Here is a 17,591-nt window from a genome sequence, read left to right as displayed (position 1 = left end):
GAGTTTCACTGAAAGCTAGTTAAACCCAGGCGTATTGGAATCTACGCCTAGCGCTTCCTTAGGAAACTATGCAAAACGCACGCTCCATCCAAATCTTTAAGGGGGGGGAGGGCTTCAACGAAAGCCGCCTCGATTCTTTTCACCACCCTGAAAGACGGGATGTATAAATACGAATTATGTTGCATGCACAGCTCTGCGCCGTGCTCCTTCTTGCGCCCGCTTCGCTCGGGCGGCATTTTTAGCTCCCGAATAAAACTCCCCCCAAACTACAGCTATCGGCCAGCGGTGCTTTGTTGTGTCATTCCAGAGTATGGAGCTGTGGGGAGGGTGTTGCTATTTCGTTGTCGGGGGGGCCGGATGCCTCTCGGGCCGGGCTCCGGCGGGCACCGAATGGTGCCCGCCGGAGCCCGGCCCGAGGGGCATCCGGCCACGGTGAGGGATGTACGGGCTGCTGGAGTGAGGGGAGCCCTCAGAGCAGCGTTTTTCCCCGGGAATCCCGCCCTCCACGCGTGCGCTCTTGCCCGGTTCCCTGCCCCACCGGCGGCGGAGGGGAGCGGGAGCGGGCGCGGGGCGGGGCGGCCCGAGGGGTGGCTATGGTGGCACGGAGCTCCCCGCCCGACACTCCGGCCCGGCCATGTGGTGCTTGCACTGCAGCTCGGAGAGGACCCAGTCGCTGCTGGAGCTGGAGCTGGACAGCTGGTGAGGGGTGCGGGGGTGGTCCCGGAGCCGCCGCTGCCGCACAAAGGGCTCCGCGCCGCCAACGCTGCCCGGGCTCGCTATGGGAAGTGCGGGAGGATGGGATGGGATGGGGGAGTCCGGCTTGCGCTGGGAGCACCCTTTTGTCCCTGGGGATTGTCGCTGGGGGTTGTCTCCGGGGGTTATCCCCGCGATTGCCCCCGTTACCCCTGGGGGTTGCCCCGGGGTGTCTGCGAGTCGCGGCGATGGGGAGCTGTTGCCGTGTCCCGGAGCGGGGACAGGCGGAGGCTCCGGCTGCCCTGCGGGAGCCGAGGGTTGGATCGTCCCCAAGCGGCCCCGCTGCGCTGCGGTGCTGTGGGGGACGGGCAGAGCCCTAAATGGGGAGCTGTGGCAGCAGGGTGTGAGCTGACCTGGCCGCTCCTGACACCGGTGTGAAAACACTGCTTATGGGGAGTTCGGGAGAGAGCGCGGAAATCACATGATTTGTGTCAAAGCGGGGTGAGTTCTGCTGCAGAGCTCTGGTACAGGCTGTTCCCGGTGTCCGGGGCCGGCCGGAGACCTGGCCTTGTCCTGGCAGGTGTGTCACACTCAGCGGGGTGTGAAGTCAGCATTTGCCACTCGTGCCCTCAGCCAGAAAAGAAGAAAAAAAAAAAAAAAGACAAAAAAAGTTCCCTTCAAAGGCCTTTAAAGTTCAGATACTTGAATAACTGACGCAGGAGAAACAGAGGGTGGGATTTGTCGTGTTAACACATACAGTCCCTATTGTAATGATGTTGTTAACTACCAAAATAATGCGTGTCAAAAGTACAGCAATACATAACTCTGTCCCTGAGCTGCCTGAAAACTCCATGCACAAACGAGTTTTTGTGGTGTGATGCTGTGTGTGCATTTATGATAAACTAAAAAATTTATCCTGCACATGCAGTGCACTTGCAAAATGAATTTATCTCCGATGCATCATGGAAGTTTATTCCACCAAGTAATTCAGCCAAATGCTGAGCTGTTCGACTGTTAAAGGAATATTCGGCTTAGCTAAAGATAGAAAACATCTTAAATTGGGTGTGGGCATGTGTGGAAAAATATAAAAGGAGGAAGTGACTGGATTCAGTGTAACTATGCATGAATGCAACAGTTGCTTTTCTAGAAAAGAAAGGCAAAATGTTTTTTGATAAAGAAAACTGTTTCATAGTACAGTTTAGTCATACAGTTAATGATCCTTCAGCCCATTTTTTACCCTTAAAGAAAAAAATAATGTAAGTTTCCTGTGTGGAGAAGGTAATGTTTGCATAAGTGATGTTACCTTTGCATGGCTTGCTAAAAACATAATTCATAACTATTACTTTAGTGACAGATTTGCCTATTACACAGTTACATTCTGTTATTCATCATTGTTTCAGACTTTTTTCCTCCATTTGCACATTGCTATGCACTTCCTTTCAGTTAAACTTGATTATTCTGCCTGATGTGCTAAAAGAGGAATTGCTGAGTACTCAGTTTGAGTACTTAAATACTGGTTGTATTTAACTGTGTCTATTCTTGTGGCAGATATCCTTCATATAAACACAGAATTCATTACACCTATTGAGTGCTTTGGGAGAGCTAAGGCCATGCTGAATAAAATTACTCATTTTCCATTTTACTTCTACTTTTGTATCAGATTTGGTTTTGCTGTTGAGATGTCCTGTTCTAATTCCTGAAATATATTAAGAATACTGTTACAAAGTAGTCAGCTGGGATTTTTTTCTCTTGGTTAAATAGAAGCTCAATGTTCAGGTTTCCCGTGTGAAGTCATTTATCATCCTTTATTCTTCCTATTTCTACTAATCTGAAATAATTCATTATCATCCAAGGTATTGTAATCCAAGATCTGGAGCTAACCAGTGAAAACCATAGTGCTCCGTGTACCAACAGCATTCAGTTGTTTCTTTGCCCTTTAGAAGCCCTCTGGGAATCCTGGTGCAGTTAATGAACAACCTGCTGTTCAGTTTCATTGAATAATTTGCAGCTTTCAGGTGAGGAAACCCAAGGATTCAGTTTTTCTCCTGAAAAGTGCAAATACCAACTTGAACAGTAACTCTGATTTGTCGTTCCTGTAAGTCTTGTACTGGAAGGTTGCAGGGACTGGATCCAGGGAGTGACTGCTGGGCAAAGAGACCTTCTCTGCTGGAGAAGGTGTCTTCACCAGTGGTTTCCAGGGAGAAACAGGAGTGATTGCTTAGGATTTTGTGGCCTTACATGGGTTTTCTCACCCTGTGACCATTTTGTGTTTGCAAAATGAAAAATCTTTCAAGAGAATCTATTCATATGGCTATAGAAAGTGTTTCTCCAGATACTGGGTCTTCATGAGGAGAACACTCTTCCATCTCTTGGAGCCTGGGATTGTTTCATGCCTTTGAGGGCTTCAAGAGCAGTGCAAGGACTTTGGGTGGAACAATTCCTTTGAAACAACCGTTTACCTTTATATTGATAATGTTTTCTCAGAGTCTAAAGATGGCAATTCAAGGCTCACACTCTGAAGAGGCAAATCTCATAATGGTGTAGGTGATTAGCACACTTAGGTGATTGCTCTAATGATGCCTGCAAACTGTGCTTGCATGAACACCAGGGAGAAGGAGCTCAATAATAAAAGCTGGCCTAGAGGTAGTCAGTGGTCTGGTGGTGGATGCCAGGTGTCCTCCCAGCACTCGTGGATGTTACCTGTAGGTGTTTAGCAGCTGCTCACAGATTCCAGTTGTGTTCCTTGGTGTTTAACACCACTGGTGTTCAGGCTCCAGCAGGACCTTGGGACACAAGTGCTGGAAGTGAGGAGGTGCCTTCCAAGTCAAACGTGTCCTTGTGCCCAGTGTGGTGTTCCAGTGGAACACTGCATTGGCTTAACTTCATCTGTGTGACTGCAAAATGGAATTTAACCTGCTGCCAGGGCACTTGGGAAATAGTAATGCCATAAAGATGGTCTGGAAATTATCCACTAGTCCTTCATGGAATTTTAGCATCCAAACTAATGAACCCTCTTTGTTGTAAACCCATGAGGCTTCCAGTTTCTGTAGCATTCTGAGAGGTGCAAAGGAGGGTTTAAGGTACTGTATTTTTAAATATTGATTTTTAAATTTTTTTTTTAAATTTTGAAGCATCACAGTCTGAGTCTGGATTGTTGTACCTTTTATTGCAAGGATTTGCCATAATTCATAAACGTCTTTCAGGATGCAAATTTTTTGCTCCTTCAGCATTTACGTGGTTGTTCTGCCAGACCTAATGGTAATTTTATCATTAATTTCAGAGTCAGGCATATTTTAATCACAGCAGCTGTCAATCAATTATTTCTTTTTATGTTTATTTTATAACAGAACTGCAGGAGACCTCAGAAATGGTAACCAAGGTGGAGCCCTGATTGCTCTGTTTGTTACATTAAATACGTGAGGATGTGCCCCTAACCCAGACACTGCCTGATCCACAGAGCAACTGGAATTATAAGGAGGTGGCTCGTGGGTTAGGGAAGAAAGTGTGTTGGTGCATTGCTTTTGTTAATCATGCTTTGTTTAGATGTCATTTGTGTTGAAACAGGGTATGGGCCACAAGCCAGACTCATATCCCTGAGTTTGCTGCTTTATTTCTGTTGCCCAGGAAGAAAGACTGTGTAGTCACAAGAGCAGAATCAGCCCAGCCTTTGGAAATTCACTTTTAGTATCTTGTATATTGCTATTTTATGTCAAAATTATGTATTTACGTACAGGTTTTGTTTAATTCATGGGTCTTTGTTATGCAAAACCATTTACTGATCATGGACTTTTTTAGCAAGACTTACTAATCAAAAATATTTTACTTACATAGCCCTTCTCGTGTCTTTTAGGAATCCTTTTGAATTTTATTTAGGTTCCATTTAGGGTACAGGCAGAGATGGCAACTTCACTGCACTGCTGTGATTTGACTCCAGGTTTCCAGAGAAGAACAGATGCTGCTTTAATCCACTGTAGCACAAAGCCCCAGTATTACGTTAAAGGGGAATGCAAATTTAGCTAAATAAATCCTTTTGCTTCCTTACAATAGACAAAAGACTAGAATCATTCTCATGAAATAATTGTAGAGATGTCTTTAATAAAAATAAAGTAAAAGAAGACAAGCTTTGGTATGATAAAAAAAACCCCAAACCCTTTTGTTCCTGTGAGAGAAGCAGAAAATTAGAATGATGGCTTTGATAGCCACAGGAAATTGATGTATTATATCTGTTAATCAGATTCTTTCAGTAGTTTAGTGTCATCCCAGTTAAACTTGTGCTTATAAACAAAGGACACAATTCCCTGTTGCCTTCTGCTTTGCAAGCACAAACAAAATGCCACAGTTATGATCGGACTTGCATTTACATCAGTGGCTACACACGGGGTATGGCCACAGAAAAAGAATCCTAAGCTTGTTTTGAGGGGTACTTGCACTGTTTAGTCTGAAAAATTAACAAGGATGGATGTGTCGTGAACACAGAAAAAGAAAACCAACTTCCTTCTGTTTGTTAATATATCCATGACCTTTCCAGTCATCCTCACACAGGGCAGAGGCAGCAAGGATGCAAAGCTGGTGGGTTTTCTGTTGCAGGGAATGTTTGCAGCCAGCCCTGACTCTGCACTACAGGAGCATTCTTCCACAAGGTGATAAATGTTAGATAATTTCAGCTGTTCTTGGATTTGTGAAAGAAAGTTCATTATCTTTGTTTATATTTTCTTTTCTTGTATTTTACTCTGTGAGTCTTGTTTAGAAGATACCAGTGATGTCGAGCATTTAGTAGAAACTGGTTTCAAGAAGGAGCTGATATTAATACTCTTAGATTTGAGAGAATGGGACTTCACAGCTGATAGTTTCCTGTAAATACTAGTCATTAATGCCTTGTGAAGTGAGAGAGAACAGAGGATTACCTGGACTTAATGGGAATTGTCTAAATGATGACAATATGATGCAAAGTCAGACTCTTTTTTTGTTATTTAGAAGTGATTAAAATGTTTTAGATTAGGTTAGCCTAGAAGAAAAATATTTCAGGTTTTCCTACCACAGTGCAGCATGGTACACAAGACCATTTCTCACTGCCTTAGGTTGAGATTTTCAAAATCTGTCTTTGCACAATATCACATTTTCATCTCACAAAATGGTGACCCTTGTTTTCAGGAACTGGGCTTCTACCCCTGTCCTAAAAGACCATTTTCAATTGTGGAAAGAACTGTGAACTGTGTCGTGATAAAGAGCCTATAGATGACTAAGGATTACCCAAGTTGTGTATTTTAGCCTCACGTTCTGTTGTGGTTGAGCAGCCTCATGTGCAGCCCCCAGCTAAGCCAGGCTGCATCCCTGTCACAGACACTGTCACAGAATATTCCTGAGCTGGGAGGGACCCACGGGGACCATCAAGTCCAAATGTGAGTGAAAGGCAGTGCAGAGTGTTGGTGGCTCTGGGAGCCAGCAGTGCTGGGCAGCTGTGCTACACCCAAAGGAAGCTGCAACATGCCCTGCGCAGCCCAAAGACTGCTCCTCTGTGTTCAGTCAAACATTTCCAAGGCAGGAGTTGCTACCTGTGTTACTCTTTTATTGTCAGCAGTGAGGTGAGTCAGAAGTTCTGTTGAAAGCCTACGCTTAATTCCTCTCTGACAGAGAAAGAGCTGTAAAATGTATGGACTCAGCATAATAGGGAGGAAATGTAAAAGGAAGGAAGTTTGTGAATGAGAAAAAGTATCTGTCAGCTCTTTAGCTGATTTAGAGGTTATGAGCAATCTTTGGAGGTCTCGTGTGTACAAGACTGAAGGTTTATGTGCAGTATCTTGGGGCATGTGTGCAAATACCTTCTGTGTTTGAACACACTGCCTTGAATCCAAGCGTCATCTACAGCACTGTCTTTTCCACCAAACCCCACACTTCCAACAAAAAATCTCTTATTATTTGGGTTCCTTAAGCACTGTGTACAGTCTGGTATAAACCTTGGGTGTGCTGCAGAGGATAAAATCTCCCTTTTACAAGGATGCCTATGATTACAGAGAGGTGAGCAGTGCTTCTGTTCCAGTGAGTTGCAACACCTCTCTCTTGGTTTGTGCAGAGTGCTCAAGGCCAGTTCCCGTTCTCACTGGCTGGGTAACAACACCCTGAGCTTCACTGGGAGCAGGAACAAGTGCCATATTCTCATCCTTTTCTTTCCTACCTGCTGAGCGTTTCCCATGCCCATTTGCACTTAAATATTTTGAAATTACTTTGTTTTCCCGTAGAGAAAACTGGTAGGGTTTCATTCTCTTTTGAGGTTGGCTTTTTTTAGACTTGGCTGGGCAAAGTTGGCAGTCAAAATCGAGGGTTTGTGCAGTGATTAAAATTGAGTGGTACTTTTTTATTATATATACTTCCAGATTCAGTTAGATCAGTGAGAGGTTTCTCTGATCAGACTTGTAACAGCCCGTCCTCCTTTTGGATTGGCTTTTTAAAGTATGTTACTCTAATTTCGTGAATTTTATCTGTAACTACAGAGGGAAGTCAACCAACCACTAGAAGCTGAGCAGTCCCTTTCTTTCTGATTTTAAAAGTGGATGATTTTGGCCAACTATTTCTTAAATCCAAGAGAGACAGCTAAGTAGCTCAAAGTTCATCAGTGACATTGTTTGAAAGCACAGCTCATTAGATAATAACAATATATTATAAGTCATTGAAATGAAATCCCTTGGTTGTTCTAAATAGGTCCTTTTGTACAACATTCATTTGCTCCAGAAGTTAGTTCTCTGAGAAGTGTCCAGTTTTGTCATTTCTGCTGCATGGACCCTCTGCACGCTCTTTGTTTATGATGATTCTTAATTTCCCTCACAGACATACTGGGAAAGGCTGGTCTGCTCAAAAGTTGTTGCTAGTTTTCTGTACTGTGTCATACTTGTAAGCCTTTCAAACAGTCTAGGGGCAAAATCTTAAAATGAGTCAAATGATAGGCTTTATATTTTCAAGTCTATTTGATCTAAGATGAGATAGTTTTGTTCTAGGTATGAAATTTCCGGGCCTGAAACGTTGACTCAGTAAACAGGATTTTGCTAAGCATCTTTAAAGTAGTTCATGTTTCTATCATATGTGGTATATAAGAGGGGAAAGAAGATTATTATCCACCAAGAGCAGACTGGGAAGAGGAAATCAGTGCTTAGTCTCTTACAGAACCTAACTGCCAGCAAGCTGATTTCTCAGCAGCAGTGCCATTCTCTCACCCCTTCCTTGGACAGGCTTGACACAACAGCTGAAGAGGTGAAAGAGGAGGATGGCTGGCACAGGACACCAAGGATTCTTGCATTGTATCAAATGCTGCCTCAGCTGTGCGTGCAAATCAGGGCTTTTCAGCTGCAGACACTAAATCTTCCTTTTTAAAGTTAGCAGTGTCTAAAGGGCATGTCATGATATAAACAGCAGAATGTGTGCTAAGATCTTGCTATCTTCAGTACATGCCATATATAGTGTAGGTTTGCTAAATTAAGAGGATTCCTGCTGCTGAATGGTGTATCTAAATACATGATAAATAGTTGAGGTCAAATTCTACTACAGCTGCATTGAGAAACTCCACAAATTTCTCCAGCTTCTCATGTTGTGTAAAAGTTTACATAGCAGGGACAGGACAAAGTCTGCAGCGGGAGGCAGGTTTTGTTTAGTGATCCATCCCTCAGACACCACAGTTACGTTGAAATTGTTAGGTTTAGTCCCTGTAAGAAGCAAAGCATCCTTTTGAAGCATACAGGACATATTCTGATGTTAATGTGTTCCATGCTGACACATCTAAAGGAAGAACTGGCCATAAAAACCTTCTAAAATTCGAAAACTTGGGCTGGTTTGAGCCACAAGCCTCAAATTATCACTCCAGATTCATCTTTCAATAATATCCATTTTTTAAAGAGTTGTTGCTGAATAAATCTATGCTGGGTGATGATTAACCCAGATTGGCAGAGAGTGATGCTGGCTGACTTTGCCTGAGATAGAAGTGAACATTTGTAAGCTGTACCCAGGTTCTGTTGGTGCTGCCAGTCCCTGTGTTACTTTTGCTCAATAGTGACAATAAAATACAGCTTTGCCTTTAGCAGGTGGGGTTCACAAGGCATGGAATGGTTCTGGGGAGGGTTGGTTGGGTTGATCCTTCTGTACATTGTTGTGTCTGATGGCCAATATGCTGCCACTGTTTGACAAAGGTGATCTGGGAGCTGGTTAAGCCTTGGAAGCTGAAGATGGTCTCAAGTAATATTCCCAAATGGATATTCTTAGTTCTTAACCCTATTGTAAGTGTTATTCCCTAAAATGGGTGGACTGTTGTTTCGCTCTATTTCCATCTTGCTGCTGCCCATCTCCATTTCAGAAGAGACAGTGCATTCATTCCTGCATTCTGCTTTGGTGGGGAGAAAATAACCTCTGCTCTTTCACTCCCTGCTCGCTGCTGCTGCTGCTGGCATCTAAGACTGTGGGTCAAAATGCCCTTTTTAAAAAGCATTTTTGTTAATGCCTTTTATGGGGTTACTTAGTGAGAGTTAAAGCTTGGCAGTGTCCAGGGGATGGGTGTTGGGGCTGTTCTGTGATTTCGGAATCAGGGCTCGGAGCAGGGAGCAGCTGCAGGTTTTTGGGGCGCTCAGGGGTACGTGCCTGTGGAGCTCTGCTCTCCCGCGGTGGCCCTCAGACTGTTTGACTCAGGCTGCTGTTATTGGCACTCTCACCACACAGAATATTACAGAATAAGTGAGTGCTTTGTTAAGGTTTGCTTCTGAGACACATGCAAATGGTGTCTGGATTTTTCTTGCAATGATATTTAACTTCAGTCAGATGAATTACCTGGGACATTACTTTGATGTGCATTCAAAGGTTTCATTTGTTTTTAACAGAAACAGCTGAATTGAGAGTGCATTGGAAGTGAAACACATTGGTCAATATTTCTTTCCCGGATCAAAGCTTTTGTCACTGCCTGTGAATGCTGTTGTCCATCATAATGGCTTTGAACTCTTGGCAGGGTGTATTTGAAGGTAGATTGGTTTGTTAATGTTATTGTGCTTATTGAATTTGGAGATTTGTGTAAGTTCTTAATACAATTGACTTCTGTTTACTAGACAGCACAAACCAGACATGGCAATAAGGACTGGGTTCTAGTTGCAAACTGTACTAATAATAAACTTCTGCTCAAATGCTCTGACTCCAGTGGGGAATATTGTATTGGAGGGGTGGAGAAAAATGCTAAACCATGGCTTGTGTGAAGTACATATGGCCAGTTCTGCATTTTGAGAAGTTACATGGAGAACGTTTTGTGGCAGTAATTTGAGATAATACAATGCACACATCAGAGCTTTAATTAAGTGCACCTCCTCGTTTATGGCAGAGAGCACCACAGGTACTGAAGCACAAGGCAGCTTTGAAGCAGTGGGGTGTACCCTGTGCCAAATGAGTGCTTGTGTGAGATGAAGCTGTGTGGGGAGGCACAGTTCTGGAGAGCAGTGTTCTGGTTGCAACTGTCACTTAAAATTACACATTCAAACCAGGGCTTCTTTGCGCTTGTAAAGGCAAAGTTCTGTGGAAGAAATTAACTCTTGGAGAGGTTTGTTCCTATGTGGAATGCCCACATTTGGCCTAAATATTTTTGCTATTCGAGTGGTTTGTTTCAGCCTTCATGTTGGAAGTGTCTGACCATACCAGCTGCTGTAGCAGCTGCCATCCTGCTTCTCTCTGTTACCCACTTAGTTCCACGGGCGACTTCTGGTCTGCATTCTCTGGGCTAGGTAGAGAATTTGGATCTATTTCAAGTGGAAATCTATAATTAGGAGCTAAGATCACAGTTTGACTGGTTTTAGCCTCCACATTTTAAAAGGAGATGGTTGGTGTACAACAGATGCATAGCAATTCTTCCTCCCTGGGTATTTGGACCTGTTTATACAGAATATTTATTTTTGAGTGAGGCAGAAGTTTTACTGGAAATGGTGCTTATGAAATGAGATTTTAATGCAAAAAGCTTCACTCTGTGGTTTGCATTTAAATCCATGTCATAAATCATAAGGCAGAGTCCCAAGAAGGTATCTTGATACTTTGGCTGTAGATATGTTGGTGTTTATGGACAGAAAAGTTTCTGGGACAAAGGAAGAAGATAAGTTTGCTCAAGTGTTCTATCAGTAGATGTGACTTAAAGGGAACCAGCTTTATGTGCATTTTTCTTGAAGAGGGGAATAAATTTTATGGATTCAGGGCAAAGCAGGCAAGTTAGAGAAGGGATGGATTTGGCTGAGGAATTTTATGAAGAGCCACTCATGCAAATGCCAACAAATAAAATTAAGTATTGATTCTTCATTAAGCTCAATTTGAATTCAGGCTGTGCCGACTACCTGGAGTTTTACTGCTCTACCACAGCCCTGCTTTAAAACCTCCCTGCTGCCCAAAAAACAGAGCCCTTGGATTGTCATGGCCAAGCTGAGTGGCTTTATCACCTTGTGCTGACTAGAATTTTAAGCTGGGCATGTTTTTGTTGCTGTATTTGTCATGCTCATGCTGCCTTTCCACAGTGTAGAAGAAAAGAAATTTATTTGTGTACCCTTGAACTTGTGTTCATGCTTCTAGGGATATAAAATGCTACGGAAAAGTCTTTAAAGATGTAACAGCACAAACTTATTATATTGTCATACTTTTCTTTGTGTCCAAAACAATTTTTTTACAGGACTAATATAATGCTGATTGGTTCTCATGCGTGTTCTATCCAGCTGTTAGGCCTGTTTTCAATTTCATGTCTTTATATTACACTGTTGAAAGTCCATTCTGAAAGAGTGATGAAAATAATGCTGATTTCAGAGAATGCTCATTGGTAAAAGAGCTTCTCAAGCATTTGCTCTGTTCTGCTGGGAGGGTTTTTTTCTTTTTGGTTCTATTTTAAAATGTTGCATGCAGTTTGGGTTTGGCATTTGCATTATTTAGAAACATGTTTCATTTCTTTGTTCCAAACTAAATCTGCAACAAACTGGTTTGAACACTTGGATGATTTCTGTGAGCATATGTTCCCATTATCTTCATAATTTAATTATAAAAATGCACAGGGACACTTGACTGCTTGTAAACTGTGGAGTTTCTGGGGTGAGAGGCAGCACTGAATCATTCCTTGCATGTGATGTTATTGTTCTATACTTCCTTTTTATATGCACGTAGTTGTAAAGATAAGGTTCTGGGCCTCAGGAGGAAAGGGACTCTGCTTTTCTGGTTATCAAATGTCTGTATTTCGTAGTACAATTTCTCTGACAGACAGAGTCTTGTGCCTCTGCATCCAAACCAGCAGCTCCTCTGGTCATTTTGCCATTACTCAGTGGAATAGATAAGTCCGTGTTCATGGAAAAGCTTGGGGTTTGCTCCTTACTGGAATTCAGATCTTTTTTCAGATTTCCATTTTAAGCTCAAATGTTAAAGTTCTCTTGTTTTCAAAATTTTGTCTTTATTGTGCTTATTTTTAGTTTTGCTAATAGTTTGGCAAGATTTGAAGGAAAGGGAAGGTGTGAATATAAAAATGAAAAATAAAGAATAACAGTAGATAGTCAAACATCCTGAAAAATACGTTTTTGTTTTAAGATGTGGTACTGGATTTAGTGTACTGGTGCTAATTACAGCCTTTGTGATTAGAAGTAATAATTGAAAGTGTAAAATGAGAGCCAGGGAAGAAAAGACCTGCCAGGTTTGTGCTGCTAAAATGCCTGGAGAGGAAATGTTTTGCTTTGGTCATGGCTAACCACACAGCTGTAGAGGGAGAGAGGAGACAGAGCTCCTTCTTGTTAGATACTTCTTGAAATGAACTCATCCCCTGAATTGTGGGCAATGACTGTAAAATCAACAGCAACAGCATCTCCTCCCCTTTTTGTCAGCCGGGGTCTCTCGCTGCTCCCTTGGTGCCGAGCTGCAGCCCTGCACCATCGCTCAGCTTTGACATCTGGGCAGAGGAGCCACCAGAGCAGCTTCTGGCTACCTCGGCGTTAGCCTGGGCTCGAGCAGGGAGCTGCGCCCGGGCAGCCAAGGGCAGCAGGGCCACTCAGCCCAGGCTGGTGCCCCTCTCTGCCGAGGCCAGCACATCCCAGCTTCTCCACATCTGTCACTCCTGGATTCCCGTTTTGAGCTGTTTGCAGGGTGTGTGGCTCAGCTCCTGCAGGAAGTCAGAGCCATTCCCAGACAAAATGGGAGAAAACACCTGAATGCAGCAGGGGAATACTGGGTTATAGTCATTACAGAAAGTCATCTGATTTTCACAAGAGTTTTACATCTCCATTGCAGTATGTTACAAGTCCTGTATATAGCATGCTTCTGTTTTTCTCTAAGCCTTTCTTCTTCCCTGTTGTTATGTTTGGGGATTTTTTTAACAGTATTACAAGCTGAGGTTTATGCAGGAAGAAATTTTCAGTTTCTGATAAAACACTGATTCAGTCAGTGCTGGCCACTGTTTCAAAAAGTAATTTAGCTGTATAAAGTTTTTCAATGCCTCTATTTTAAATTTTGTTCATTCAAAGTCATATTAGTAGTACTAATTATCTTTAAATATTTCATTTTCATTCTTTAGCTGTTCCATTCTCTGCTTCTTTGTAAAATACTTGCAAGTAACCTTTCCCTTTTTCTGGCTTGGCAGATAATCAATGTCTATTTTCTGCTGAAACAGGACTGTAATAAAACAATTGGACTTCTAGGTTAATTTCAACTGTTTTCCATTCCCCTAATATTACACAATTAGAATATTCAACAGATTCCTGGGCTCACTAGTAATATGCAGTTGTACATTGCAGGGAGATGAAGCAAATTAATCCGCTAGATATTTTTTAAAAACAATGAAATTATCAGTAATTGTACCAGACATGTCTGGTAGGTAGCAGATGCCTCAAATTGGAGACCTTTATTAAGGAGCTATTTCTAATTCCAGTTGGGACTTTTAATTAACATTTATTTAATACTATATATATATATATACACAATAAAAGCATAAATAATAATAATTAACAGTATTACATTGTCCATTTTTGTAGTGTGCTTAATGTACTTAATTTCTCACCCATCAGAGAGAGACAGTGTGTTCAGGGTGTGGAAGTGAAGTAGTGCTAGAGGGGTGTCTCAGCTACTCCCAGGGAGACTTCTCCTGGTTCTTGCTGCAAGCCTGGAGCAGAATCCTTGACATTTTTGTGTGTTGGCAGTTTTAATAAGTGGATAGATAAAAACCACCCTTGTAACCCTGCAGTGACTGGTTCATGTTCTGAGTGTGTGTAGGAGTTACAGAATTGTTGAGTTGGAGAAGCCCTGTCAGACCACGGAGTCCAAATTCCCCCAGCCCTGCCAAGGCCACCCCTGACCCACGTCCCCAAGTGCCACATCCACATGGCTTTTAAACCCTCCAGGGATGGGGACTGCACCTCTGCCCTGGGCAGCTGTGCCAGGGCTGGACAGCCCTTTCCAGGAAGAAGTTTTCCCAATATCCATCCTGGACTTTCCCCTGCACAGCCTGAGGCCATTCCCTCTCCTCCTGTCCCTGTTCCCTGCGAGCAGAGCCCGACCCCCGCCACTGTCTCCTCCTGTCAGGGACTTGTGCAGAGCCACAAGGTCCCCCCGGAGCCTCCTTTGCTCCAGGCTGAGCCCCTTTCCCAGCTCCCTCAGCCGCTCCTGGGGCTCCAGACCCTTCCACAGCTCCGTTCCCTGCCCTGGACCTGCTGGGAAATGATGGAAGCTGGCTTGGTGAGCACTTCTGCCAGCTCTGTGCTGCTCCCCCTCAGTGGAGCAGTCCAACTTGTCATTCTTACAGCTTCACACAAGTCATATTTGTTGACATATTTTTCTTCTCCAAACATATGTAAAGTGGAAGAAGTAGAAAGCAAGCTGCTTTTCTTTGCCAGTGAAGTTTCACTTTAGTGAAATAATTCATATGGAGCTTCAGCTGCTCCTGGGAGGCCAGGAAGAGCTGAATGGGGGAAAGCCTTAAAGCTCGTGCACGTGTGTTTGCTTTGAAGGGCTGTTGTTGTCCCTGATGTAAAAGGTAATTACTTCCATTCTTCAAAAGTCAGGTGGCAGGGAACAGACCCATGAGCAAAATTAGATCAAGCATTACAGTCAGTCAAGCATCACATTTATATCTGAAAAAAGTACAAAAGGCAAACTAAAAATTAAGAAGAAACCCTTAGCTTTAGTCAGAACCCTGGGCAGATGTCCTTCCAAAGTCTTCTGATTAGGGCAGTGCCCTTTTTGTTGAGGAAAAGGTTAAGTGATCCATTGAAGGCAGCGTTATTAAAATGTCAACAGGAGGTTATAATCAGCATGGAAGGGTTATTAAATAGTTCACAATGCAAGGGTGAGGAAGGCGAAAACGTCAACAGAACCTAAGAAGATAATTCCAGCCTTCCTGTTAAAAACAAATTTGCCATGCTTGTATGGAAAGTACTTACAAATAAACTCGCAGCTAGGATGTGATCTCCAAAATAGCACAGCCTTACAGCTGGCAGAACAGAGGAAGGAATTTCAGTGTTTAAAGAGAGAACGTGAAGCAGCTCAGTATCATACCATGTCTTTAATGGCTGCTTCAGAGAGAATGATCTGTTTGTTTTTAGCAGGAGGTTACGCAGTTTCAATGTCACCAGCAGAACTCTGGATAGTTTATCATTTCTAAGTTGAAAGGCAGCTGTATCACGGAGGGAAGGGGATTAGCTTCCTGTCAGCTTCCTTTTTGGAAAAAGCAGTGTGTGCACACTGCAAATATTTCCAGCTTGGGTTAAGTATGTTTGAAAATACCTTTTGGTTGGAGTCATATTTTGATGGGCAAAGAGAGTGGCCTTGCTTTCAGTTTTACATGTTTATGGAAGCATTTTAATAAATCTAAAGGGCTTTTTTTTCCTCCTTCCCTTTAAAAAGTATGCACTGTTCAAGCTGGGAGAGTTTGGCCAGGGTTAACCCTCAGCTCTTCAGTCGGTGGAGAACATTCTTTCAGAAATTGCTCTGTCCTTTTTCAAGGGACAACTGCGAGACAATAGCAGGGCTTTAGGTACATATGAATGAAGGCAAAAAATACAGGGCATGGTGGGAATGTGGAATTTTACTTCTTTGGAGTTTGGATGTACCTTTCCTAAAACAAAAGGTAGGGCAAGTGCTGCAAATGCTTGTATTCGTGCATGTGTGAAGTGTTTACTGAGTCTTTTAAGGGATTAAAAAAATAAAATTTCATTTTTCTATCAATGCTCTGTGTACACAGGATGAGGCAGACAGTAAATACTGCTGTGAAATGTGAAAAGATGGAAGAGTGAAAGTGCAATGTGAGAGTGCCCTCTTGTAAATACAACCCAAATACAAATTACTATTAGTCATCAGTACTTCAGGATACACCTAGGGCTCGGTTTTAAAATGTTTCCTATTGTGTGCAACCTTTTTAATAGAAAAGGTTTTTTTCCTTTCCTTTATTCCTTAGCAATAACAGCATTCAGGTGAAGACCAAGTAGTTTCTTTGCCAGATAGGTGCTATTGTGCTTTCTTCACTTGAAACCATGTTGCTTTCATTAGCTAGAAACACTGTCCCTTGGGATGCTTTACTCCAAAACCTGCCAAAAGTATCCCATGGAAGCAGTCTTTCACTAGCAGGGAAATAAATGAGATTTCTCCTGTAAGTACTTTTTCCCAACTTTAGTTTCTAGAAACATTGTAGCTCTCAAGATCCATTAAATCCCAATCTCCATTGAGTAATCTCCACGAAAGTAATCCTTTTATGTCAAACTGTAATACAAGGGTAAGAAATTACTGCTTTAATTTGTTAAAGCAAAGAAAGACATAAATAAGCATCTGTCAGTTCGAATGGAACAACTTGGAAATGAGCAATCTTATAAGAAATTAGAAGTTTTCATTCATTTTACAGAGTAGTTGCTGAGTGACTTACTCAGAATTTTATTCATAATTAGTGTATAAAGTTAAACAATGCTTGAAACCTCCAGTGTCCTGCTTGACTCATGCTCTAAAGATGTCACGGGCATGACAGATTGAGACTTGCAAAAACTGTGGTGTTAGCCATGAAAGCCACGTTACCTGTAACACCTGCATGTGAACAACAAAAAAGCGATACTAAAGCACAACTGTGCTGTTTGCTGTTGCGAACTTTGGTGTGCTGGACTCACCTGAGGCTTTTGCTGTCTCTCGTTGTGCAGTGTTGAGGGGGAGGCTCCCAGCAGCGAGACCGGCACGTCCCTGGATAGCCCCTCTGCCTACCCGCAGGGCCCTATAACGCACAGCTCCGCCCTGAGCCCCGAGCACTACGAGAACCCCTACGGGCTCTACTCCATCGCGCCGGGCCAGCAGCGAGCCCGCCGGCCCAAGCTCCAGCACTCCACCTCCATCCTGCGCAAACAGGCCGAGGAAGAAGCCATCAAAAGGTCGAGATCGCTTTCGGAGAGCTATGAACTCTCTTCAGACCTACAGGATAAGCAGGTATTTGAGCTCTGTTAGCTCGTTTGTGTCTGTCGGCTGGGAGAAGGCTTTTCTAGCAGCACTTCGGTTGGGACTTGTAACTCTGTTATTCTTTGTCCCATACACCTTCCCCACTTCCTGGAGAAAAGTGTTAAAGATACATTAATACTGTTTAAAGTAAAAGCAGTTCTAAGAACTGAGATTTTATGTTCCAGGAGAGTACTAGAATGTAGTCGTGCAAAATATTTTTCTAAGAAAATGAGTCATTTTGAAACCTGGGTGTTTTTGTTGTGACAGAGAGGGAGAAAGAAAGAAGTTCTTGCAACTGATAATCTCTTATATCTGTGAGGTGAATTCATATGCTTTTGTATTTTATGGTGGAATTTGCAAATGACTATTCAGTTCATTATTTGAGGTTTTACTTTCAAAACCCGTATCTATAAAGTATATTAAAGTTGTTATGAGAGTTAAATGTTTTTGTGAGACCTTACCCTTGTCCTGAG

The 17,591-nt window shown here is 42.8% G+C and overlaps 1 protein-coding gene across 17 annotated transcripts in view; it reads left to right on the top strand.

Annotated features, from left to right (window-relative positions):
* The window catches only part of IQSEC1 (IQ motif and Sec7 domain ArfGEF 1), a 282,079-nt gene that overhangs the window by 223,261 nt on the left and 41,227 nt on the right, over window positions 1-17,591 (top strand). For 14 of the 17 annotated variants that reach the window (XM_032120908.1, XM_032120906.1, XM_032120914.1 and 11 more), the window contains one exon: window positions 16,830-17,109. In XM_032120908.1, the coding sequence (XP_031976799.1) occupies window positions 16,830-17,109 (280 nt within the window). Of the gene's footprint in view, window positions 1-555; window positions 700-16,829; window positions 17,110-17,591 lie in introns of those variants that run through there. The other 3 variants (XM_032120918.1, XM_032120919.1, XM_032120924.1) reach the window with 3 other exon arrangements.

Source organism: Corvus moneduloides, chromosome 11 (genome assembly GCF_009650955.1).
Source record: "Corvus moneduloides isolate bCorMon1 chromosome 11, bCorMon1.pri, whole genome shotgun sequence".
Classification (NCBI taxonomy): domain Eukaryota; kingdom Metazoa; phylum Chordata; class Aves; order Passeriformes; family Corvidae; genus Corvus; species Corvus moneduloides.
Note: the sequence above shows the minus strand (reverse complement) of the source record. Positions and strands in the feature narration are given on the sequence as shown.